This window comes from Syngnathus scovelli, chromosome 17 (assembly GCF_024217435.2).
Source record: "Syngnathus scovelli strain Florida chromosome 17, RoL_Ssco_1.2, whole genome shotgun sequence".
NCBI lineage: Eukaryota > Metazoa > Chordata > Actinopteri > Syngnathiformes > Syngnathidae > Syngnathus > Syngnathus scovelli.
In genome coordinates this window covers 11,535,406-11,560,076 of record NC_090863.1, presented here as the reverse complement: position 1 = coordinate 11,560,076, position 24,671 = coordinate 11,535,406, and the positions used below count along the sequence as shown (strand labels likewise).

Sequence of the window (24,671 nt, the reverse complement as noted above, 5' to 3'; positions counted from 1 at the left end):
GCACACACAGAATGTTTTTTTTTTGTTGTGTAATTTATCAAAAGCCCAGCCCACAAATAGTGAAAATCCATGTATAATTGATATACAAATCGAAAACATAAATTCTTCGGACAATGCACATTGTCGTCAAATGTATTTTTCACAAAAACATGGGACTCTCCAGAATTCTCTAATAAAAAGTCGCTAGAAATGTATTTGGAATTTGCATGAAACAGAAACACCCAAAATCAAGTCACAAAGTAACAAAGTCAGAGTCTTTTATTTTCTACACCTGAGAGAATTTTTACGCATTCTTTAATAATCTGCCACTGACAGCATGTTGTCAAACTTCACTTTGCATATCACCATTATAATTTACATGTATGAACACACGAGTGAGCATCTTTTTATTTTTGGAAGATAGCATAGCACCAGTATTGTCTGGTAGTTGTCTTCACTTCCTCATCTGCATTGTTCATAATGTTACTAAAGTGGCAAGCAGCTGCAGGTCTTTTGAGGCCCACACGTCTTAAGGCCATTTAGGGTTAATGAGGTTGCAATCTGCCTGATTTTATTTTTTTTTTTTATACTTTATTCTTCTCCCTCAAAAGTAGTCTGCCTTCCACCGGGCCGATAGTGAACCTCATCGTCGGAATCCTCGACCTGGGTTTGCACGCAGTTGTTACATTTATTTCTCAGACGTCTCTCGAGCTGAAAGGTACGCTCGGTGTTTGAAAAGGTGTACTCTTGCTCCTTCAGTTTGGCGTAGTAGTCGGAAAACTTGTTGAAGAGAATGGAAATGGGCATGCCGTTGAGAATGATGCCGAAAGAGATGCAGCCAAAGGCCACACAGCGCCCCAGATAGGAGATGGGGACCACGTCTCCGTAGCCCACGGTGGAGATGCTCACCTTGACAAATAAAATAAATGTGTTGTTAACATTCAAGACGTTTTTGAATGAATCCACTGAACAAAATAATAATAACAGTAATAATAATAATAATAATAATTATTATTATTATTATTCTCAGTTGGTGAAGTTTTTAGGAGCGAGTTGCAAATTCCTTCAAATGTAATCACTGAGTCATTGCAGTGGATTAGACACACATAAGTCAATAGCGGGCCCTCAAAAATAAATACCTAAATGAAAGAGGGGGTAATGGACCCAAAAAAATATTTAACAAAATAGATGACATATGGCAATGTCGGGGATTTGTGAAATGTGCCCAAGTCCAGCTGTTTGTTATGATAACATCATTAGATTGTTTTTCTTTTTTTCCATTCCGAAATAGGAGCCACCTGTTTTAAAGTCTGTCCTCCAAGTTTGCTGTCGTATTTAAATAAATATTTTGAGTAGGGCCACCCCCCTCATGTCCTTACCGCTGCCCACCACCAGGCATCCGGGATGCTGCTGAATGGTGTTCCAGGCTGGTCCACCTCGACTGAATGCATCAGAGCTGAGAAGGTAAAGATTCCCATGGCGATGAAGAGAAACAGACAACACACCTAAAAGACAATCATGCAAAAACAACTGTTTAGTTTTTTTTCAAATACAACATTGCACAATTTTACATCAATTGATTGTGTCCTGTGAAAACAATTGGTTCAAACTTGACATACTGCATTTCATTTTGGAAAGGAGCTCTTCGATTGGATTTAAGATTTGTTTTTGCTTCCTACCTGCTCAGAACATTGACGAATGGTGAAACCAAACGCCCTCATGCCTGTAGAGTGTCGGGCGAGCTTGAGAATCCGGAAGATGCGCATTAACTTGACGACTTTGAGCACCTTGCTGACTTTGCTGACCCTCGCCATGGCCTTCAAATCTTCCTTTGCACTCATGTCCTCCGAATCGATCACAAACGTCTCAAACATGATCTGGATGAAGTAGGGCATGACGGCCACAATGTCGACAAAGTTGAGAGCGCTCTTGACAAAATGCTTGATGTCGGACGTGGTGAGCAAGCGCAAGAAGTACTCCATAGTGAAGAAAAGGATGGAGGCGATCTCCACCCACTCCATGTAGGTTTTGCCGGCCAGTTTGTATCTCCTGAGTTCGTCCACTGTGTTCATCGTCATGGAAACGATGGAGATGAGCACAAAGAGACTGGAAAACACAGCAAAGGCTTTGGCTGGCATGGAAGAGTACGGGTTCTCCATCAGGTCCCAGAGAATCTTCCGAAGTTTGCCGAGAAACATGGTCTTGTAGCCCTCGTCGTCTTGGTGAGGTTTGATCTCATCGATGAGCTCCTGGTTGACCTTCAGTTGGTCTCTTATGTCATCCACCTTCTCCTCAAACAGAATACGGCAGCACCTGAGGAGAGCAAGAAGATGCAATCGAACCAATTTGACTCGTAAGATTAAACGAGAATGACAATGAATACCGCACCTTGGCGTGTCCTTCAGTTTCAGCCCCCAAAAAGCCATCTCTTCTTCAAAGTTAACAGGGCAGAGACTCTCCATCACCCACAAAACGTTGCTGCAGTAATAGTGGAAGATGTAATGGAAAAACATCGGGTCCCTGTCAAAAAAGAATTCATTGTTCTGAACGTTGTAATCGTCACAGAGCGTCAGACGCTTGGACGGATCTTCACACAGGGCCAAGATTCCAATTCTGGTTTTGGGGTGTCGCAGGACCAGATGTTTGGGAATGTGAAACACCTTCCCGCCCACGTTGAGGTTCACGATGTTTGGTTTCCTCAATTTTGATGAGTCCTTGCTCTCCGCTTTCTGCTCATCCACCGTGTCCAGGTTGTCCATGGATGTCCATAACTTCACAGAACTGTCCTGAGAAAACGGGAATTCACCCTCTTGCTCCTCTATGCTTTGCGAAAAGCTCCTATCCCGTTTAATCGTGGCAAAAAGACTAGAACGCCGCTTCTTCAGCACTTTCAACTTGGGTTTAACAACCTCCATCGTGGCGGCTCCTCACAGCACCTTCAATTCTACAGAGGAAGTCAGTGGATGATAACTAGAACATTATTCCGCAGAATCGCCATTTAAACCAGATGGGGGTAAAATGCTTACAGGTTGAAAAAGCTGCAGTTCTTGTTTCTCAGCATGCAAGAAGATCAGGTGCATGAGTCGGGGAGTCAGCTGCCTCACTGATTCTCTAATCCTATTGCTGCTCTTTCTGTCCAAACGCAAGTTAAAAATACTGTTCACAGGGATTAGTGCCGTGATTTAAGGCTTGGAACTCTGACGACAACGAGAGTGTTGGGATAATGGTGTTGCGTTACCAACGAAGCTGTGAACCATCCAAGTCCATACTAATGGTAAAGACTAATTCTGATGTCAGGGTCTAACTGAGTTTCAAAATTCAAAGTTGAACATTATGATAAGCAATATTGTTAGCTCAAAGAAAATATGTAATAGATGAAAAATTTGCACATTTATTCAAGTAAGCCTTGTGTACACTGTTTGCCAAGTATCGTTCTATAGAGATTTTTTGAAACTTGACTTGTAGGTAAGATAAAGAAAGCTCTTGTAGGGGTATACATAATAAAAGAGTGCAAGTGCACCACCTTCAGGTGAACGAGTGTATGGTCCACAGTCTAACTGCATTTTATTATTTCAAATTTTATTTTTCATTTTGAGTTCGATTTTCATAGATATACACAACTACAATACTAAAAGTAGTACATATTAATTAAATAAATGTCAAACTTTAAACGACTCCGACATCGTTGTGTTTTAGTACTTCCGCCTTTTCTGCAACGCCCTTTCCGGTCGAACCACCAACATGGATGCCAGCCGCGTGCAGCCGATCAAGCTCGCAAGAGTAAGAAAAGCTCAATTTCAGTTCGATTTATCCACTCGACACGATTATATAGTCTGTATGTTATTCAGTGTCCCACTACAAACCGAAATCTTTGAGTTAAACGACAGTGTTTGGCCGGATTATTCAACGGCTCTTCTCGACTCGCCTTTCTGTTACGAAGGCCTGTCGGTCCGATTGCTAACTTCGGAAGCTAAGCTAACGTTATTAAACGCCGTTGATGCCTAGTTTACCGTTTTGAAATTTTCCAAACGATTTTGGCAGTATGTGATAAACATTTTATGAAAATTTTAGGTTACCAGGGTGCTTGGAAGAACTGGCTCCCAGGGACAATGTACACAGGTATGTCATTGTATGTCGTGGCTTAAATGTTTATTAGTATCGACTGATCAATATTCAACTGTGTCTATCATTGAAATTATATGTTTTGATAATATTCCATATGTATTTTACCTTACCCCCTTCAAAATGACATCTTAAAACAAGCCTATAGCACACTTTGTCCAACCCTGCATTTGATTTTATTTATTCAAACACATTGTATGATATGGATGCTACTGTAACCTGACGTTTAGCAACCTTTATTAAACCAAGTCATATGTTTTACAGTAAATTCTCAAGGCACATCAGACAAATGTCACAAAATTATGTATTTAAAATTACACAGGTTATTTAAATTCTGTCATTGAGTGTATGAGAATCACAAGAAATTTGATCATTTCCTAGGGCACATCAGATTGGAACTCCCTCTCCCAGAAGTTAAATTTTAGATCTGAAAGAACGAATGTCCCCGATTCTTTGTAGGTCCGTGTTGAGTTCATGGACGACAGTAACCGTTCCATCATCAGGAACGTAAAGGGCCCAGTCAGAGAAGGAGATGTGCTGACACTTTTGGAGTCTGAAAGAGAAGCCAGGAGGCTGCGATAGGTGAGCTCATCACAACAGTTGTTATAGTTTTCGCATTTGGTATGTCTTGTTTCTCCAAGCTTGGTTACAAACATGCTGTATCTTAATTGATTTGTCTCAAATGGCTGTTTTTTTTGTTTGTTTTTTATTTATTCCTCCCTCCAGAGAGCCCGCTGAAGTTGTGGTGCTGGCCGGATGTTGTGGAGCACATGACTCTGTCAAGTTTAATACGACAAGGCTGACATCTCACTCATTCAAATGTTTTTCAAATAAATATGGTCTGTGAGAGAACGATGTGGATTTTTTTTTTTTTTTTTCAAATATTTCATTTCAAAGTAAGCGACTGGAAAAAAATGTTTGGGTGTTCAGTACAGGCAAATTGTAACAGCAACGCGGACCACACCGAATTTTAGAAGCTGCATCGGGAAAGGAGTGACATACTTTCGTAATTTAAAATACATGACTGCATTCGGCAACGCGCTTCAAACGTCATAACACCAAGAATCCGCTAGATGGCGCCAGAGTAACATTGCTTAGGCCTAACCACTAAACAGCGGACAGACGCCACATTTTCTCAGCCACTTACAGTTCAAAAATAAGTTTGCGACTATGTGGGGCACAGGTGTCAAACTCCAGTCCTCGGGGGCTGCATTCCTGCATGTTTTCGAAGTTTGCCCCAGAGGACTGGAGATTCACTGGACAGGTAATTAAAAAGTGAATTACTTCATCGAACCACGGTGAGAGAACGGAAACATGCAGTTGTTCTAGTGTGCAGGAATGTGGAAATAAATGTTCCTCGCTTGAAATAATTGTTATCTTACTGTGCTGAATTGTCTTTGTGTGCTAATACACTTAGGGTCAATGAGTTGACTTTTCTGTTGTGTTTTACCATGAAGGAATGCGTCTGAATTCCAGCTGGAGGCTGTGGAAGAATTCCAGTGGTTGTTTGAACAGGAAAGCAGGTCAGTTTCACTTGTGTGTTGTCCGCAAAATCTTCAGCTCCAGGTTGTAGATTTCAGAATTATTCACTTTGTATTTTTCCAACACTCACTGACGTTCTGAGAATTACTAATACAGAGATGCTGATTGCTAGTCTTTCGTGTATTTTTTTTCTTTTGCAAAGTCTTAAAAGTTGTCATGACACCTTTGCTTGTGTTTGCACACAGCAAGTAAACACAATCTGCTGCTTTGCTCACTCAGGCAAATGTGCCAGCCAGAAAAGCAACATGAGAAAACAGCAAACAAGTGATAAACAAAGCTATAAGTAGAAGCAGTCGATAATAGGTTCTTGTATGACAATTTATATTATAATCACGATGCCATGTTTCGACTAGTAGGGGCCTATATTATTGCAAAACAACAGCTTGACTTGAGTTCCACTTTTAAACATCTAAATGGCTCTGAGAATGCCTGGGAGGAAATTTTGGGGTCAGATGAGAGTCAAGTTGAGCTACGTGACATCAATTCAAGCCACTGTTTTTGGCAGATTAAAAATATGAGCATGTCCCAAGAAACACCATCTGCACAGTGAAGCATGGAAATGGAAATATTATGTTTTGGGGTACAAGGGATAACTTAACTGCATTGAGGGGGCAATGAAACGAGCCATTTCCTTCCCATTCCCAAACCAAGGCCGCCTCCTTATTTGGCCCCGTGTCGTCAAGGTCAGACTCAGCCAGTAGAAAACAGCAGCAGCGAAATATGTCTTCACATGATTACGTATCTGCAATATTATACCTCATAACATCAATAAGGACAAGGCCACTGTGTCTTCAGTTCAAAAACGTTACCGTACATGGTCATTTTAAAAAAAAGATGGTAATTTTGAAGTGCCCTGTGAAGTCAAAATAAATATACGTATATCCTAAATTTCACACACCAGAATGTTATTAACAACTACGATAATTTTTAATGGATTTTTTTTTTTTAATGGTATAGAAGATGAGGCTTTAAAAAAGCGAAAAATCAAGTCGTTGTCTCTGCTCTCAAGCACCCTGGGCATGTCCGCTGAGTGCAGGCCTCACTCAACTGTCAGTTCAATAACACTAAAAGCTTGCGACTTCGCCAAGTTGGACTTAAAAAAAAAAGGCACAGGGCTTCAATTCACTAGCTCTCTGGAAACGCATGAAAGCTGCATAAAAAGCCCGCATGATCAAACGACACTCACATGGGGGCAAGAGCGATGTACCGCAATGAGAAAAAATAAGCGCAAAAAAGGAAGAAATGCTTGATGTTCGACCAGAAAAAGCCAAACAGGGCCAGCGCGCTGTTGATTGGCTTTTAAAAGCGAGCCAAAGAGCAAAAGGGGAGACTTCATCACGCGAAGGTCACAAAACAAGACGGGCATTTATTTAGAGAAGCCTCAAGATGGCCCGCCGCGCACAAGGCATACCAAATGTCTTTTTCAGCAGAATTCGTACACAACGTTTTCACGGCACAACAACAGCAGGTGCACACACAGACGAGAGAGAGGCCACGCTGGCTCACATGCTTGGCTGTTGTTGACGGCCGCTGTGGAGAAAGCAGTGACAAAACAAAACTTTGTGAACTCTGGCCTGGCACACGGCTGCACTGTCAACTCATCCACATGTTGGCAGGCTTTGGACAAACCGCAGAGGTGGCAGTTTGAGTTTAATGGACAGATGAAATAATAAATTGTGAAATGTTTACGTGTTACACAAAGAGCACAGTATATTTTTTAAATATTTTTAGGCCTTTTTTTATTTATTCGAATAAAAGTAGATCAACAATACCTTTTTATACGGCTATAAATCCAGTGGTTGAAACCAAGTCAATAAAATCCATATATAATATTAATTGTGGGGCATGACATTTGAAGCAAACAAATTTCAATATGCCATGTTAAATAAACAAACAGGATTGCATTGATAATTACAAAATCCGGTCTTTTTTTACTCAATTTTCATTTTTTTGTTGGAAATTGTCTGAGCGACCCAGATTCTCAGTTTTCTCTTACATTAACAAAAAATACAGACATACCATATTGAACGGAATCACAATCCTACTGAATCAAAACCAAATCGAATCGTTCTACTTGTGTTGTACCCAAACTATGTGTACGTCGAATTATCATATTTATTTCCCTCATTTCATTTGCATTCGGGGACAAAGAATGACTCATAAAATAATGTTAGTTCTGAGGCCACCACAGCAATTAGGAGTACAGATTGGTGAGATTAACACAGATTATGGAGATTATTGAACCAATTGAGCAGATGGTCAGCGGTCACACACTCACACAGCGTGCTGCGTCAAAAGCTTGAACGACATAAAGTGGATTTGCCTGTATTGTTTTCCTTAACGAGGAAGTCAACCCCCAATTTGTCTTTGAAATAATATGTTCTGTGCAGCCCAACTAGTCGAAAGACATTGCTCTGATTAATGTTTTGTTTGAAATATGAATTCAACAGGCAAACTCCACCTGTTTTTAATCCATCTCACGGGGCGGCCATTTTGCCACTTGCTGTCAACTGAAAATGACATCACGGTTTCCAGGTTTTAGGTCGCAACCAATCACAGCTCACCGGTTTTCTGAAACAGAGCCATGATTGGTTGTGACCTGAGACCTGCCAAATGTGATGTGTCATTTTCAGTCGACAGAAAGTGGCAAAATGGCCGCCTCGATTGGAAATAAACAAGTGAATTTTCTGCTTAATTCATATTTCACAAACGCAATATTAATCAGAATGCCGTGTTTAGGCTAGTGAGGGCACATACAGCATATTGTTAAGAAAATTTGGTGGATGACTCCCCCTTTAATTACAAACGAGCCTATAAAGGATCGCTAACACTTTTGTAGGATTATGATGAGTTACATTCTACCAGTAACGTTTGCATGAAAGTTTGCAAAGAGGTCAGTTGGTTGGTGGGAAGCAAGCACGGAACCGCAGTAAAAATGGAAAAAGGGGGTCTGGTTAGGGACCGAGAGCAAACTTTAGGAAGCGAAACTCAGCACCTTGGAGACATCCTGCTTAGAGAAAAGGGCAAACTGTCTTCTGGAGAGTTCCATCAGTCATTTGTGCAAATCCCCTGACATGGTAAAAATGCTTTTGCGTGATTTAAAGCATGGGATCTATCCTTGACCCTTGTAAAAGTGCTTTTTTGTTTTTCACTTAGGGAATATAATCATCCCAAAATATCACACGGAAAGCCTCGCTTCCAAATGACCTGCTCACGGTCGCACGCACTCTTGTCTGTTTAAGTGAGAATACCAAAGATAAACGAAGCCTGTTAAACATAGCAAGCGCTCAGCCAATGTTTGCAGTCTCGGATGAATACGTAACACCGTAAATGAGGACACGATACGACTTTGTGCACCCATTAGGAACTCAGAGCACACACAGCTGCCGAGGTCAACCACAGACCATACAGTACATGTATGCATAGTTCACAATCTGTACTTTTCTGCGTCCCCACGGATGGGAGGCTCATTTGGCCCACGAACCGGACAGGAATTTGACGATGAAGCAAACTGATCTTTCAGCCTTAAACACTATTGGACAGCTACAAAAAAAAATAATGTGTCTTGTTCCCCTATCATACCAACACATGTCCATGCATGACTAGTGTGGAATGAACGAGAAGAATTTGCAAAAGCTTGTGCGGCACCTACGGAAAATTATTTGATAAGTTTAACATCCAAAAGAAGTTTGATACAACTAAACTGTACTTCACAAATGTTCTAAATTGGAGCATTTCATTGCTATCCGTCTTACGCTGTCAATATAGTGATGAAGTTGGGCAATAGAAACTGATTTGTGCTCTTGTGCCACTAGGGGACAGTAATGAGCTGCATTGGCCTGTGAGACAGAAGCCCTTTTGAGGGGAAACAGGCATGAATAGCAAATATGGATAAGTCTTACTGGAGTTGCGCAAGTGTGCACACCCTCATACCTGGGAGGTGGTTGGGTTCAGAAATGAACGAATCACATTCAAAATCATGTTAAATGGGAACTACTACCTATAAAAGTGCCTCTGATGAACCCTAAATAAAGTTCAGGCGTTCCAGTAGGCTTTTTTGGGGGGTGCATCATTCATAATTATGCATTATCATACATCCCTTTGCAAAAATTGTACAAATATTACTGGCATAATTTCAGATTATTACTTACCACCTAGCAACATGTAATTCATTCTTAATTCTTTTAAACCCTCCTTTGTGCTGGTCTTTGTCTGCCTGCCTGTCTGTCAAATGTAATCCAAATCTCTGCAGAGTCACGCTAATAAATCAATAGCATGTAATTAGCGCAAGTAACATAATCAAGGCTGCCTTTCATTCATATCGGCAAGGATAAATGAGTTATTAATAGAAGGAAGCAAGCATGAAGATTTTGTAACAGCGGTTTTTAAGCAATGTTATATAGTTGTTTTATAGCTATTTCACTTTTTGTTGTTTTTTGCCATTTTATCACCTTATTTCAGATACTTCCTTACACTTACATCATTATTTACACATTTGCTTGGCATGCTATTTTATTGCGTTGGGCCCCGCGGAGGCCTTGGCTGGCTCTGGTTGAAGATGCGACTTCTATTCATGTAACACGTTATATGTAACATTCATAAAATGAATAACTTGTCTTCCACATGTTCTAGCACTCTTTTGTTCCACCCACTCTTCATCCCCTGCTACATGACTAAGAAAAGGGGGTGTGGGGGGTGCTGGGGATTTACAGATGTTCCTGGTTTGGAATCTGTGTAAAAGGTCAGCATGCCGGTTTCGACGGGAGCGGCCATTTTGGGAAATTGAATAAGCAGCTGTGCTGAGGTGTAGATCAGTTAGTAACACCTAACTGGCCACAAAATTTCCTGACTATTTCCATTCACATAACTGAGTTTTTTTTTTTTTTTAATACACTGTTCCTCAGCCATGCTGATACTTGGAATATAATTTGGAATTCATAATGGATATTGATGATTCAATCCATGATGGAATGATTGAGATGACCAATACTTTTGACATTGGCCTCATTTCTATACGATTGTTGGCTGGATCAAACATGGAATTTTACAGATACAACAATGTATTTCCATTGGCAATTTTCTCACAAAAAAAAAAAAAAAAAATCACTTTTTCTCTAATTGGCTCATAGGCATCAAATGTTTCTTGTAAGAACAGTGAGAAGATTTTATTTTTCTGCCAGGAAATCAGCAGCTTTTGGCTATCCTGGTGGAAAAAAACCTCACGCACTTTGCCGAGGCTTTTGCGAGCATAAGGCATGTTTGTCACATTCCAGACACATAAGCAAGGGCCCTATAATTCCTCTGCTGCTCCGATTTTCCCCCGCAGGCACAGTCAGCAGTCAGCAGTTACCTTTCACCTACTTTGTCTGCTCAGTCTTTGTGCTGCGGTCCTGCATCACACAAAACTCCCAGCAGAGGTTGTGTAAAAAAAAAAAAAAAAAAAAAAAAGTGCGTGTAATGTGGCCCTAGCCTTTTTTTGTGCTGTGAACTTTCCCCTAATTCTCACACTGGTTCAGCTTCCCAGCAGACACATTAAAACTTAAAACAAAGGAAATCTCATTCAAATATTTGCTTGAAACAGCCAATTTAGTTTTTTTTTTTTTTTATGTGTGAAACCCGCCAATTGGAAAATGTTTTACATTTCCATCATTGTTATCTTGATTTAAGTGGCAATCAATTGACGCAGATTTTTAAAAATTCTCTTATTGGTTGATGACAATTGAATGTAATTTCTCTGGTGATAGAAGTTGATTTTTTTTTTTTATTCTGATTTTTTTTTGTACTTGACTATATTGCAATGAAAGTTGAGTTATTAAGTAAATGATGATATTTTTTCAGCCCAGTGAACGACTCCCCAACCCTTGAACAACCTTTCCGCGTTGTTTGTTCTTGGTCACGGCCTGTGAACAACCAACAATTTTTTCAACATTGCGTAATGATTTTACTTTCCTTAAGAAATTTGACACCTCTTTTGTTTCAATTGACATCTCTTATGTTGGAGCCATGATTCAATCCACTTGGTCCAAAGTGTGTTAGCAAGCAGAGCTAATCTGATGCAGGTGTTAGTTTAGGAAGTACAAATATACAGTGTGATTCCATAATTTTATTCCTCAAAATTGAATGATTCCATATTTTTTCCTTCTCTTTTGTCTAAAAATGTAACTGTCCCTGACTACCACTTATTTTTTTTATTCCTGATTGTTAAAGGCAGAAAGTTGCTATTTGAAATTATTTTTTTGCCATCTATGTGATCTGCTGTTTTTTTTTTCTTCTAATTGGAACAACTGAATGAACATCCTCTTAGAATGGACGTCGCATAATTGTTGCCAAGGATTGTACAACACTGAATTTGGTCTTCCTTGTATACTGTAAAAAAAAAGCATATAGGACGACTGCGTATCAAACGAGTCATGAACTTTGACCTTCCCTGTAGATTTCGATACGGGTAAGTCAATCCCACATTGTACAATGAACCTACAGGATATCTCTCTCGAGACGATGGGTTCATACAATCATGATCCCCCTCCGCCTGGCTAACAGAGAGGTGGAGGAGGGACAGAAATCTGAGCGAGGGTGCGGCCCTCCTTCTCCTGAGGGAACCAATGACGAGCCGCTTGCAGCTTCGACACGAGGGCTGTGGAAGTATATAACATCTGAGCTTTGACTGTCCGGCCAGGAGCCACAGCTCGGACATTCAAACCTAAAAGAGAGAAGAGACAGACACCTGGAGACAATGAAGACCACGCTAGCCACTCTGACTCTGTGCCTGGTGCTCATCATGGCCACGGGCTTTCCAATGGAGAAGAAAGGGAGCACGGAGAAGGAGAAACGTGTGCAGTTCGCAGCCTGGGACGATGTCAATGTCATTGCTCACGGCCTCCTGCAGCTGGGCCAGGGTCTCAAGGAGCATGTGGACAAAACCAAAGTCCAGATGAGGGACATCTTCACCAAGCTTAAGGTCTACAACCGCACTGTCGGCGAACTGGGCAAGGAGAGCCAGAGGCTGAGGGCCGAGGGGGAGGCCCTGAAGGCTCGGGCCCGGGGGCTGGAGGACAGAGAGGGGCAGCTGCTCAATGTCACGGCCGAGCTGAGGGAGACCACGGACGAGATGCGGCAGGAGAGGGCGGCGTTGAAGGACAGGTTGAGCCGGCTGGAGGAGAGTCTGGAAAATTCGGTACAGGGGGACATGAAGAATGGCACAGATGCAGACAGCATCCAGGTAAGAAGACTTTTACCATTGAGAACTTTTCATACTCACAAGGTGCTTCACAATGTCAGCAGTCACAAAAAGTTCATTATAGGGAAAGCTACACAGTCCCTGCCGTGACACAAATGAAAATTGTGGCCACAAATATGATATGACGTCACGTGTGCATAAAATACTCATTTGAGTGTTTAGTATTCTTCCAAACTCAGGACACCTTGCCAAACAAATGAAGCGCACCTCTGTTAGAACCAGGATGTCCTGCACGAAGGTGCGCTTGATTTGTTTACCTATTCGTCCAGGAATGATAAGAATATTATTAATTTGTATTTTGTGAACACATTGCAATGCTTGGTGGCTAATATTTATGAGTATTTTTGTGTGCATGCTATAGTCATACATGGCTACAACTGAATAACTTGTGATGATTAAATTGTGACCACAAAATATTTTGTGCACAAATTATCCATAATGTGGCAAGAAATATACGTGTGTAGAAGCGCTGCAGTAGGGGGTTGGGTCTCCAGCGTCTCGCGATGGACGTGTTGTACGTGTTGTACGTGCGTGGAAACAAGGCAGCGTAGCCGACTGAAACTTTTCGAAGCAGTGTATGTTGGACACACTCTCTATTACATAACCACCCGTGGGCCGGGTGGAGGGAAAATGGTACTTTCACTTTGTTGCAATGAACAAATGCCGGTGTCTGCAGATTAAGCGAATTTTACGCAAAGGTGCAATTAAAAAGGCTTATTGATTATGATCAAATGCCAATTTTTGAATGAATGCGTGTATTTTTTCTTTTAGATAATGCTGGAGGCTCAGAACAGACGCATCGACGATCTGATGGCACGAATGAAACTGCAGCAGGAGAAGCTCGACAAGCAGAACGTGCGCATTCGAACCCTGCAAAGTCAGGTGAGCACGTTGTTTGCTAAATGTATTAATTTTTCAGACTACCCAAGCAACTTTCACACCATTAAAATATATTGTATTATTATTATTGTATTGTTTTCACAAATAAAAACGTGATAATAAAAAAAAACTCATCTTCAATTTGAGTAGTTAAATGGCAGCAAACGAGTTCTGTCTAATTGAAGTTACTCAACTCATTTTAAAAGATTATGCCACCAAATTGTGTACATAGACAGTAAATAAGTGAGTTTTCAAGGGCCCGAAAATAAATTGCACATTTGAAACTGTAATTACATAAAAAAATATATATATTATCACCTGGAAAGTAGCAACACTGGGAGATCAAAATATCAACTGTGTGTTTTTTTCCTTCCAGATTCAACAGTCAAGGCAAAGGTCGTTCACCAACACCGAAGGCTTCGTTGCAAGCGGCGGGGCCGAGCAACGTGACTCACCAGTCGGTAAGTAAAAGCCAAAAGGCGTCGGAAATCAATTCTGACACGCCGCCTTAAGTGGCACACAATCTGACGCCAAATGTGGCTGACCATCTGTTGAGTGAAGCCACCAAAGAAGCTTAAATCACTCGCAATTACGATCAAGGAACAGAATCAATTTGGAAACACGCTCCTTTGCCCAGCTTGACTCCAGCACTTGGCAGACGTAATTTGAGCGCCTTAATTAGGACAGAACAATAGAAGATTAAATGAGGTTAAGCAAGTTTATTTTTGGATCACCATCGTTTGCGGCTGTTCAAAAACTGTTTATGAACGTCGCAATCTTGAACGAATCCTGACATGCACAAACACTCGCTGTAAATCCCGCAATCAAACTCCCAAGTCATGATGTCACTTACAAGGCCACGCCAGCAAACAAATACTACAACACGTTCACTAATGACACCTGTGTATTTATTTTGTGCTAAAAATCTTTGCTAAAAATCTCTCTGGCAAAATGTCAAGTGGGGGAAAGTTCTTCGGTCTCAAGAACAGTCAGTCGGGGTCACGCACGGAAAGCGGATTACACTCCCGCTGATTATTGCGTACAAGACTTCCCTGGAATACAATTTGTTCTTACGCCTGCCTGTAAACGTATCTGTGAACTTTGTACACATATCTTCAGTACATTATTGGCAACATCCCACTTGCTATCGTGTGCATCCCTGAACAACAAGCAACCTTTCACCCAGTTCTGTCAGGGAGTCAGACATCCCTCCTCCTCCCCCATCCTCGCAAACAACACCCTCCTCCTCCTCCGGCGCTCTCATCTTAATGACTAAGAAGTGTGTTAAAGTTCAGAAGAACCCCCTGCCCTGAAGCGCCACACAGTCACAACTCACCAAGGGTTCATGTTTCTGGGGTAAAGGTCGATAAATGCAAATGAGGTCTGCACTTAAACAATAAACAAGAGGATAACCGAGACGATTGACATAGGTGTGTCTGGTAACTATGAGACATGAAAATCACATCAAGTACAAAACATGGAAATGAAGTAGAACTTAAACAAATAACATCAATTAATTGGAAAAATAAAATAATATTTTTTATGAAATATATTGTAAAAAAAATACATGGTGAATGATACAAAGCTGTAAATTTTAATTTAATTTAATTAATTGATTTGACACGTGACAGGCCTAAAAGACGCCTCACTCCAAAAACAACTGCAGGCCCATAACTCGCCGAACATGCACAGAGCACGTCTTGGCCATGCACAAAGCATGCACCGGCCATGCACGCCTACGTCATCAACAGGCTGCTTCGCACGTGGGGAAGGCATTCCAGTGGGATGTGGAGGGGGGGTTGCCTCGGATGGCGGTACGAGGAATTTAAAGGAGAGTGGCGATTGACTTAGGGAAGCGTGCTTGGGAACTGGGAGAAAGGTCATATTGATAGCCACAGGAGAAGTTCTCACACAATCTCTGCAGTGGTTGTTACAGGGTCAGAGAGCATGTCAGACATTGTGTTCTATTGCCAAGATAAGACAACTTGGAAGGATAGTTTTATTTGCCAACACTACTTTCAGTGACCTACTTATGAGTACAAAAAAAATATTATTATTTGATGTGTGTAAGAAGTATTTTGGAATTTAGTAAAAATGTATTAACCCATTTTTTTTCTTCCTCTTCTAGAGTTGCCATCAGACTGCCACGAGCTGTTCCTGCGAGGGGAGACCACCAGCGGGGTCTACACCATCCAGCCAGAAAATATGGACCCCTTCCCAGTCTTCTGTGAGATGACAGCTGGTGAGTGGAGGGGGAACACTTTTTACGCTTAAGTTTCCAGTTGAAATTCTATGTTAGTCTTGAAAATGACACCATTTTTTTCTGCGTGTCTACCCAGATGGCGGATGGACTGTGGTCCAAAAGCGACAGGACGGTTCTGTGGACTTTGACCAGCTGTGGTCTGCCTACGAGAAAGGCTTTGGCAGCCTCAATGGTAAATTTGAACCCTACACTTCGTCACATTTTCATCCCTGTGGTTCCTCAATCCTTAAAGTCTTAAAGCTGTGACGACCTTGGCTGCCATTCCACTGACCACCGTTTTTTTGTGTTTGTTTTTTTTTTTTTAGGCGAGTTCTGGTTAGGATTGGAAAAGATCTATTCCATAGCCAAGAACGGCGGCTACATCCTGAAAATCAAGCTCTCCGACTGGGGGGATGACTTGGCGTCCATCCGCCTACCTTTCCACCTGGGTGGAGCGGAGAGCAAGTACTTGCTCCAGATTCAGGAGGTCGGCACTTTCAGTCCTCTGGAAAGCTCGCTGGGCTCCGACGCCGCTTCCGGTCTGCCTTTCTCCACCCGCGACCATGACAACGACCACAAGAAGGACACCAACTGCGCCAAGCATCTTTCCGGTGAGATGTTTGAAGAACACCTACGCTTGTTAATAGCTCTGCACCAGAGCAAAAAAGTGATATTTTTTTCATGCTGTTTATTGCCACTTCCAGTTCAAGTTTAAACTTAAGATAAAGAAAATGACACTTGGCGTGTTTAGCTACCTCACAAGTCTGCTAGCTTAATGCTAACACCCAATGCAAAGGGCAATAGATGGGCTAATGACACTAGCACTGATGTCAGTGCTGAACACAAACGGAGTAGCAACACATGTGGACTTTCAGTTCTCATCTAACCTACTTCCCATTTTTTTGCACCATAGGTGGCTGGTGGTTCAGTAACTGTGGTCAGTCCAACCTCAATGGGCGATTCTTCCAGAGCCCGCCGCCCAAACAGCGGCACCAGAGAAAGCAAGGAATCTTCTGGAAGACCTGGAGGGGGCGCTACTACCCTCTCAAATCCAGCATGATGATGATCGCCCCTGCCGTGATCGAGGGGAAATCTTAAAGCAAAAAACACATGGCGGGCAAGGTCAAGACAAAAGAGGGGGAGAAAGATGTAGATTTTGGACTATTCTTTCTTTATTGTTAAACTTGGTTCATGTGGTGGAGGTTTTCACCCTCACACCTCATCCAAGGCCCTCAACATAGATGCGGGAAAAGAGGGTGCGGTCTCCTTTCCCGGCATTCCCGAGTCACAGATGAGAAGTCGGCAACAAGTGGGAAGGTTTTGACTGCTGCGAGTCGTAGCACGTCCGCTGCACCGCCAATCCGACCAGAATTTCCCAACAAGTCAAAGCTCATCAGCAGTTGTTTGGAGGCTGAGAACCTGCAACGTTAATGCAAAGCCAGTTAAAAAAACTGGTCTATAGTAGTTTTGGGTTGGAGGCCATTTTTTTTTCAGGCAAATTTAACCTTCTGGGCTTTTTGAGTCCAATTTGCTTCCTTTTATTTTGTTTTAGCTGTGTTACTGCAAAACATCCCAAGGATTGGAGGTATTTGTCTGATTTTCTGATTTCCAACCTCAGCTCTTTAATATAGATATCAATAATCTACTGTACTGTTTACATCAAATTGAACCTTGTGGTTGATCATGGACACTTTTGGCCAATGAAAACCCATCAAGATGAAAATGGGTTTTACTCTTGACTCTTGAAAATTGCTGGGGTTCTTTATATTTTCCACCAGATTGCATCAGGCATTAAATCGCTATACAGATGATCAATTCCAGCAAGGAATTTTTTTTTATAAGAGGCCAGTGATATGGACCAAGATGTGACTTTGATAACCAAAAGAGCACCCTCTTGCATGAACATGACGAAATAGAAGTATAGAAAACTATGATGTAAAGTTGAAATCACTGTACACTGACGCTTGATGATGTTCAAAGATGTTCTTAGCTTCCTTTATGAGCTTCACACAACGTCATTGAAAACCATTCCACCTACTCAATCACATAATGTATATTCTTCATTATTTTTAAGGGTGGAGATTTGCACAATTTTAAGTCATATTGACTTCTTTACCAATATTGTACCACAGTGTAACAAGGAATAATGTCATTTGTCTTATGTTACTCGTGTTGTTGTCGTTCCTTTTTCTTATTTAAATGCTGTCAAAAGAAAGATCTTATATTTGTAATTTATATTGTTTGATGTGTGTTTTTTAAGAGACCTTTTTGGCCTTCAGTAGCCAATAAAATAGGGTTAAACCAGTGCTGCCTTGTGTGTGTTATCTGAGTCCTCGTGGCCGCGTTCCAACATGTTTTCCAAGAGATCCTCGTTAAGCGCAGCTGCGTGAAAAGTTTTTGGTCACTTTCACGTTCCGCAGGAGCTAAAAGTTTTACCGCAGGTGCACTTAACGAGGGAATCACACGGACACTCCATTAGGTACACCGCCCTTTTCAGGTGTACCTAATAACAGGCCACTTTATGAGGGAAATATCATGGTCAAAGGTCACAGGTGTCAAGCTCTAGTCCTCGGGGCCGCGTTCCAACATGTTTCCCAAGATTCCCTCGTTAAGTGCAGGTGCGTGAAAAGTCGTGTCATCGTGTTTGTCGCATCGTGTGTGTGTGTGTGTGTGTGTGTGTGTGTGTGTGTGTGTGTGTGTGTGTGTGTGTGTGTGTGTGTGTGTGTGTGTGTGTGTGTGTGTGTGTGCATCACTACTGCAGTGTAGTGTTGGCTCGTGAGTGAACGATGGGTTCAAAAGAACGAATGTTTTCAGTGCACGAGAGTGAACGAAAAGATCTAAAGATCTTTGTAGCCATGAGGGAAAAACTTGCTTGGACCCGTTTGAAAATCATTGATTTGATACGACTCAAGAATTGTCTCTGTGCAACGGTGTGGTGTTTCTTAGCAACTGACTTGAAAATGAGTCCACGGGAGCACTGCAATGGCAGCAGAATTTTTGCAAGAACAATTCATTTTAGGATGAACTCTCGATACAAATATTTTCATTTGATTGAAGGCAATGGCGTTAACCACTCGACCAGAGCCTGCTCGGAAACCAAAGGAGATTTGGTCATATTGATAGGGTATCCTCCATCCAAACATGCTCGGTGTTGAAAGTTTCAACGGATAGTCAGTCCGAAGCAGCCCTTTCCACAGTAGTCACCATGACAGGCGACCACCTGGTGGCGTCAGTGTGCCGAGCGCCGTTGGACGATCAGGAGAAGAAGATTTGAATCGACGGTTGTGACGTCAGGGCTTTAGGTCAATTGAAGTCAGGTGTGCTCGCTCAAGGGGAGTTATCATATGCAGGTGCCACCAAACGCGTGGCGGCGGCGGCGGACAGCTTCTCAGGTAAGCGAGCATGCTAGCAAATGTTTGTCGTCTCCTGCCGTTTTTCACGACGGACGCCGTGTTTGTTGCACGATTGGCACGCTTTGCTGCCTTTTCTCACAAGCCTTTTTTTTTTTTTTTTACATTTTGTTTGTCGCAGGATTGTCGTACTCTCGTGACTCGGCAACGTCGCGTCCACCGCGACGGTGGGCCTGGAGGTAAATTGTAGGCCGCAGGCCATTTAGCCCGTGAGCAAATGTTTGCAGTTTCTTACGATGCCATTTATTATTTCTTGCAGGATTTTCGCTGTCTAGGGAGTGCTTGAGGTTTCGGCACGGCACGACACGGCACGCCACAATCCACTTTGCGTCGCGTCGCGTCGTTGCGCGTTTTGGTGGTATTTAATGTCTTTCGCGGTTGTTGTTTTTTCATGCTGGCCAGCATTTTTTTCATTCGTCCGTCTGTAGACGGTTCGTAAATGACGCCGCCGATAAGCGCGTGTTTGTCTGACTATAGGAAATGTTAGTTTGACTCTAGTCAACTTAACCATTTTTTAAATTATTTTATATGATGCGTGTGCCATTTCCGTGTCATGCAAACTGGTGAATGCAACGTATATGTTACGTCATGTCCAAATCGGACCAAATCCATTCAAAGATGGCGCCCGCCCGCTCTCGTTCCGTTACGCCGCAAACATTTGCGCGTGTTATTTTCTCCCGTCTTGGACGCCGCCAACCTGGATCATCTGTCCAATGTGAGGGGAGTTGATGAATGATGAAATTAAAATATGAATTATAATCCTGAATAATGATCATAATTTACTTCAATGTGATGATTATATATTTTTTCAAATGTAAAACTCTACTTAGAATGTATCAAATTCAAATATGAACTATAATTTTGATCAATTATCATACAACTTACTACAATATAATTTTTTTTTCAAATGTAAAACTCCTAGTATGTATAATTGTTGGTAAAAAATCATGCCATTGGCACTCGACTCAATGTCTATTTTTGTTGCAATCATTTGCTTGTCTTTTGTAGCACTAAAAACTGCCGCCCAGCCAGCATCCTTCTATACAAAGCAAGCAGGAGGCTCTTGAAGGAGCCCTTTCAGTGATGTTGAGGACACTGAGGAAGAGTAGTCCTAAATCAGGTGAAAACCTGTTGTAGGCTGCAAGAGGAGCCGACCGGGATAATTCCATATGAAAAGGCACAATGGCCTATCCAAAGGAGCGATGGCCTATCTAAAGGAGCCATGGCCTATCCAAAGGAGCAATGGCCATATGCAAAGGAGCAAAGGAGCAATGGCCATATCAAGTCAAGAATCAAGCATCGCGCTGCAAAAGTCGACGTGTGCGGATCATGTGCCCAGGAGGGGGCAGTGTGGTTGCCTTTGGTTATGGGTGCACGACGGAAAGGTTGCAGGTGTGGACAGTGTTTGGGGGTCTGACGGTTGGTCTTGCTTAAGAGGTTGTGGCTTATCTGGATCCAGCGGTGTCTTGCGCTTGGTTGTCATTGACGGCTCACTTAGGGGAGGACGTGGTGACTTGGATGGAGACAAAACTGAACTTTGACGCGGAGCCCAATGTCCAAGCTTGCCATATGACTTGTACCATTTTGTGTCTTTTTCTAACCTGCCACTGTCGTGCTTGCTGCGTTCTTTGTTCTCCCCCATCGGTGTAGGGCGGCGTTGGAGCGAGGCGATCCCGAATGTCCAATTTTGCAATTTAACTTGTACTATTTTCTTTTTCTAACCTGCCACTGTTGCACTTCATCTAACCCTAACCTACCACCACTGTGGTACTTGCGTTCTTTGTTCTCCCCTAGGTGTAGGACAGCATTGGACGGTAACATTTTGTCTTTTTCTAACCTACCACTGTCGTGCTTGATCTAAGCTGTGTGTCCTTTGTTCTCTAGGTGTAGGGGGCGGTGTTTGGGTGAGCCGGTCCACGAGGAAGACGTAATGATGCGAGCAGCGCCCAACTCATTGCATGTTCTGCCATTTGCAGGCCGGACGCAAAAGGGGGGGGCGCACGGCCCGATCCGACCGGGTGACGCTCACCAATAGTAGCTAGCCGCTGTGCTCAAGTAAGCAAGTGACCGACAACTTGGGGTGCTCTTTGAGTTTCTAACATTTGTTTCTGTTTCTGCAGATGGCGACCGGGATGTGACACGATCTGATCAGAGGTGAACGGACCGCTGTGGCATCGCTCTGAAGTCGCCGACTTCTGAGGGAGACCCGCTTCCCTGGAGGCGTCGACCTGCGCAGCTTCGTGTGAAATGGATTTTTTTTTTTCTAAATTACACCAGCGGTGTCCCAATGTCTGCTTGAGGGCTGCATACTGAAACAAATTCAGAATTCTTTGACACCAATTACTTCAATCAATCACGAAATGTTGCCATTGACATTTTGTGCTACAAAGCAGTGTTGCGTTGATTCATGTGGTGTGTTGATCAAGTGCCCCGAGGCTGCCATTTGGACACCAATGGTGACGTGTGTGTGTAGGGCTGCACGTGTATTGGAAAACTGCCATATGGTGGTCTAGGTTATTGACATGCACTTTAAGACAGCAAACATTTGTTTTTTCATGTCTCAAATGAAACATGTTTTCTTGCCTAACTATTTGTAATGAGTTAAGACGATAAGTTATTGATGTAAGTTAAAGTTAACTCATCTAACTGATCTCATTGCGATCAAATAGTTAACCTCCATCCAAGAATTTTGCACAACTTGCCTCAATGCAGTGGTCTGGCCCAATACTGCCATATCATTGATTTTCCAAAATGTTGTGCAGCCCTCATTGAGTGCCAAACGCGCAGCGACGGCAAGCCCAAGCGACGGCAAGCGACCGCGCAGCGACTGCAAGCGCAAGCGCCCGCGCAGCGACGGCAAGCGCAAGCGCCCGCGCAGCGACGGCAAGCGCCCGCGCAGCGACGGGAAGCGCAAGCGCCCGCGCAAGCGCCCGCGCAAGCGCCCGCGCAAGCGCCCGCGCAAGCGCCCGCGCAAGCGCCCGCGCAAGCGCCCGCGCAAGCGCCCGCGCAAGCGCCCGCGCAAGCGCCCGCGCAGCGACGGGAAGCGCAAGCGACGGCAAGCGCAAGCGACGGCGCAGCGAGACTTTTGTGCTTGTCTTGCAAGGTGGAAGAGCTGATGTATGAAACGAAGAGCCGGTGGACGGAGGCCACCAGACCCGCGATTGGTGAGCGGGTTGCAAAGGAAGGAATCACCCAAAGAAAGTAGTCGCCAAGTGTTGAAGAGGAGCCTGATGCATGAATGGCCAAGGCTGGCCAGAGGCGGTGACATGGCAATCCAATCTGCAAGCGTAGTGTACACACGTATTGGTTTTAATTTGATTTCCTTACTTTTCTGCCTTTCAGCTGGCAGCGGATGGGGCGATCTGATGAGTGCCTGCACAGAGAGGGACTGGACAGGACCGCGAGACCAGAGGGTAATAATAAAAAACTATTTGTAGAGCACCTTTCATACAAGAAATGCAGCGCAAAGCACTTTGCAACAAAGAAAGAAATTATAAGCATTGAATTCTTCATATAGGAACAAACATAAAAAGAAAACAAAAACATTCATGTGTACATACGCTATTAATAAAGGGAGCTTAAAATAGGAGCATGCTTTAATAGACAGGTAATGAGTACGTCCACAGAAGTGAACCGCATGCAACAGAGTGCCGTTTTTCTTTTTGCAGTGGCACGAGGCGGAGGATGAGTCCAAACGTCGAATACCGGCCGGGGGGGGAGCCAACCATCGGCCGACCTTCGCCCGTGATGAGCGGCCGACACGAGGCGGACGGGTGCGGATGCGGCGAGGGCAAAGCGCCCAGCCAGCATTTAAGGAGAGTATGAATTTGTTTTTTCTTTTGTCCTTTCTTTCCTTCTCTCCCTCCCTCCACTTTTTCACTGGGTGTGCACACTGGCTATCTGCATGATGCCTCTTTCTTTCTCAGCGCAGCGTCATTTTGCAATATTGTTGTTTTACTGTTTTTTTAATCATGAAATGAACTGTTTGTACTGTAATTGTGTGTGTGTACCACTGAACTGCAATTAAACTGTGAACTGAATTCAAGTGGTCCATTTTAAACATTGGCATTGGCAGTCTATCATGCATACAAACTGGAATCATTTGAGACATTCTCAATGACAAGACATTTGTAAAGTTAGGCTGAAACAAAATTGACTTGTTAAATATGCAGTGTCAGGGTTTTTATTTTATTTTTTTAACTACACAAAGAAAAGCTGGATGCATTCTAAATTGTTGACAAAAGCCAAGTAGCCAGACACCCGTAGATGCAAACGACAAGTGTACAAACGGTGTCTGTTGCGATCAGCAAGTCATCTTTGGCAACCCTGCTTTAAAATGGCCATCGAACTCAGAAACTTGCAGAATGTTGGTACATTTTTCTGTAAGAGTAAAAGCTGTCATTTGAATCTAGTCGGAGCCATGTTTTGGTTTGTTTTGAATCGTCATGCATCATGTGGGCATTCTTGTGAATAAAATCAACAGTGGTGTGTTTGCTTCTTGTTGGTGGTCTTGTAAATAAAGTCAACTTTGGCGTCAGTCATCATTCGCGATCAATCAATCAATGGTGCATCGCTTGAATGTGGAACTTCTTGCATGTTTTGTTGCAGGGCTTGGCGTCCCCATTGGCTGTCTGACCACAAAGAAGGCTGCTGCTGTCCAGTCCAGGTTGCTGCTGTCAATTGAATGTATAAACATAGCGTGTAACTTCCAGGACCTTAGCTTTCAATTCAAAGCAGTTGCGAAACTACACGGCCAGCGTCGGTACATGTACTGGGTGGTATCACCCAGTTCAGAGTGAAGTAAAGGCCAGAGTGTTCTTATTCATACCGGCATCCTTATGAAATTGTCCATATCAGAAAGGCTAGATGAATTCCAAGTGCTGCCACCGAGTAGCAGCATATTTGCCTCAACCTGTCTGATGCTGGGTCAATGCAATGCACCTTTCGTTGTTTTGCCCCAAACAACCTAAGAAATAAAGTACTGCTGTTATCTCGCCAGTGTGCATGTGTGTTAAAAGTACAAGACAAACTCATTTGCATGATAGACGTCTAAACCACATGCTAGATATTTGCCTCAACCTGTCTGATGCTCTATTTAACTATGCGATATTTTTTAAGTACATTACAAATGATAGGCACCCCAATTAGACAGCTGGGTCAATGTGACCCGTCTTTTGCGGTTTGTTCTGCCCAAAGCAACCAAACAAATACACATAAGTACTGCCGCCATCTCGACAATGTGCATGTCTCTCAAAAGTAC

At 42.9% G+C, this 24,671-nt stretch overlaps 3 protein-coding genes and 3 long non-coding RNA genes across 7 annotated transcripts in view; 5 read left to right on the top strand and 1 right to left on the bottom strand.

Annotated features, from left to right (window-relative positions):
- The window catches only part of LOC125984887 (uncharacterized), a 61,661-nt gene extending 59,998 nt beyond the window's left edge, over positions 1 to 1,663 (top strand). Inside the window, exon 4 of the long non-coding RNA XR_007487145.2 lies at positions 1,375 to 1,663. This is a non-coding gene — a long non-coding RNA (uncharacterized lncRNA). The remainder of the gene's footprint in view (positions 1 to 1,374) is intronic.
- On the bottom strand, positions 241 to 2,894 carry si:rp71-39b20.4 (potassium voltage-gated channel subfamily V member 2). The gene is made up of 4 exons (XM_049747166.2): positions 2,368 to 2,894; positions 1,659 to 2,292; positions 1,359 to 1,484; positions 241 to 888 (listed from the first exon to the last, which is right to left on the bottom strand). Exons 1-4 carry the CDS (start codon positions 2,892 to 2,894, stop codon positions 571 to 573), a joined length of 1,605 nt encoding a protein of 534 aa, XP_049603123.1. The 3' UTR covers positions 241 to 570.
- A 781-nt stretch (positions 2,895 to 3,675) lies between these two features.
- rps28 (ribosomal protein S28) lies at positions 3,676 to 4,953 on the top strand. Its single transcript, XM_049747182.1, has 4 exons — positions 3,676 to 3,759; positions 4,051 to 4,098; positions 4,561 to 4,683; positions 4,828 to 4,953. Exons 1-3 carry the CDS (start codon positions 3,721 to 3,723, stop codon positions 4,681 to 4,683), a joined length of 210 nt encoding a protein of 69 aa, XP_049603139.1. The 5' UTR covers positions 3,676 to 3,720; the 3' UTR covers positions 4,828 to 4,953.
- A 5,860-nt stretch (positions 4,954 to 10,813) lies between these two features.
- Positions 10,814 to 18,306, top strand: angptl4 (angiopoietin-like 4). Its single transcript, XM_049747168.2, has 7 exons — positions 10,814 to 12,862; positions 13,652 to 13,762; positions 14,136 to 14,220; positions 15,888 to 16,001; positions 16,099 to 16,194; positions 16,328 to 16,612; positions 16,915 to 18,306. Exons 1-7 carry the CDS (start codon positions 12,377 to 12,379, stop codon positions 17,097 to 17,099), a joined length of 1,362 nt encoding a protein of 453 aa, XP_049603125.1. The 5' UTR covers positions 10,814 to 12,376; the 3' UTR covers positions 17,100 to 18,306.
- A 624-nt stretch (positions 18,307 to 18,930) lies between these two features.
- The window catches only part of LOC125984886 (uncharacterized), a 57,892-nt gene continuing 52,151 nt past the window's right edge, over positions 18,931 to 24,671 (top strand). The window contains exons 1-4 of one of the 2 annotated variants that reach the window (XR_011085649.1): positions 18,942 to 19,393; positions 19,533 to 19,590; positions 19,671 to 21,466; positions 21,532 to 22,291. This is a non-coding gene — a long non-coding RNA (uncharacterized lncRNA). Of the gene's footprint in view, positions 19,394 to 19,532; positions 19,591 to 19,670; positions 21,467 to 21,531; positions 22,292 to 24,671 lie in introns of those variants that run through there. The other variant, XR_011085647.1, reaches the window with a different exon arrangement.
- Positions 22,386 to 24,405, top strand: LOC125984881 (uncharacterized). Its single transcript, XR_011085664.1, has 2 exons — positions 22,386 to 22,824; positions 23,080 to 24,405. It is a non-coding gene; the product is annotated as an uncharacterized lncRNA (long non-coding RNA).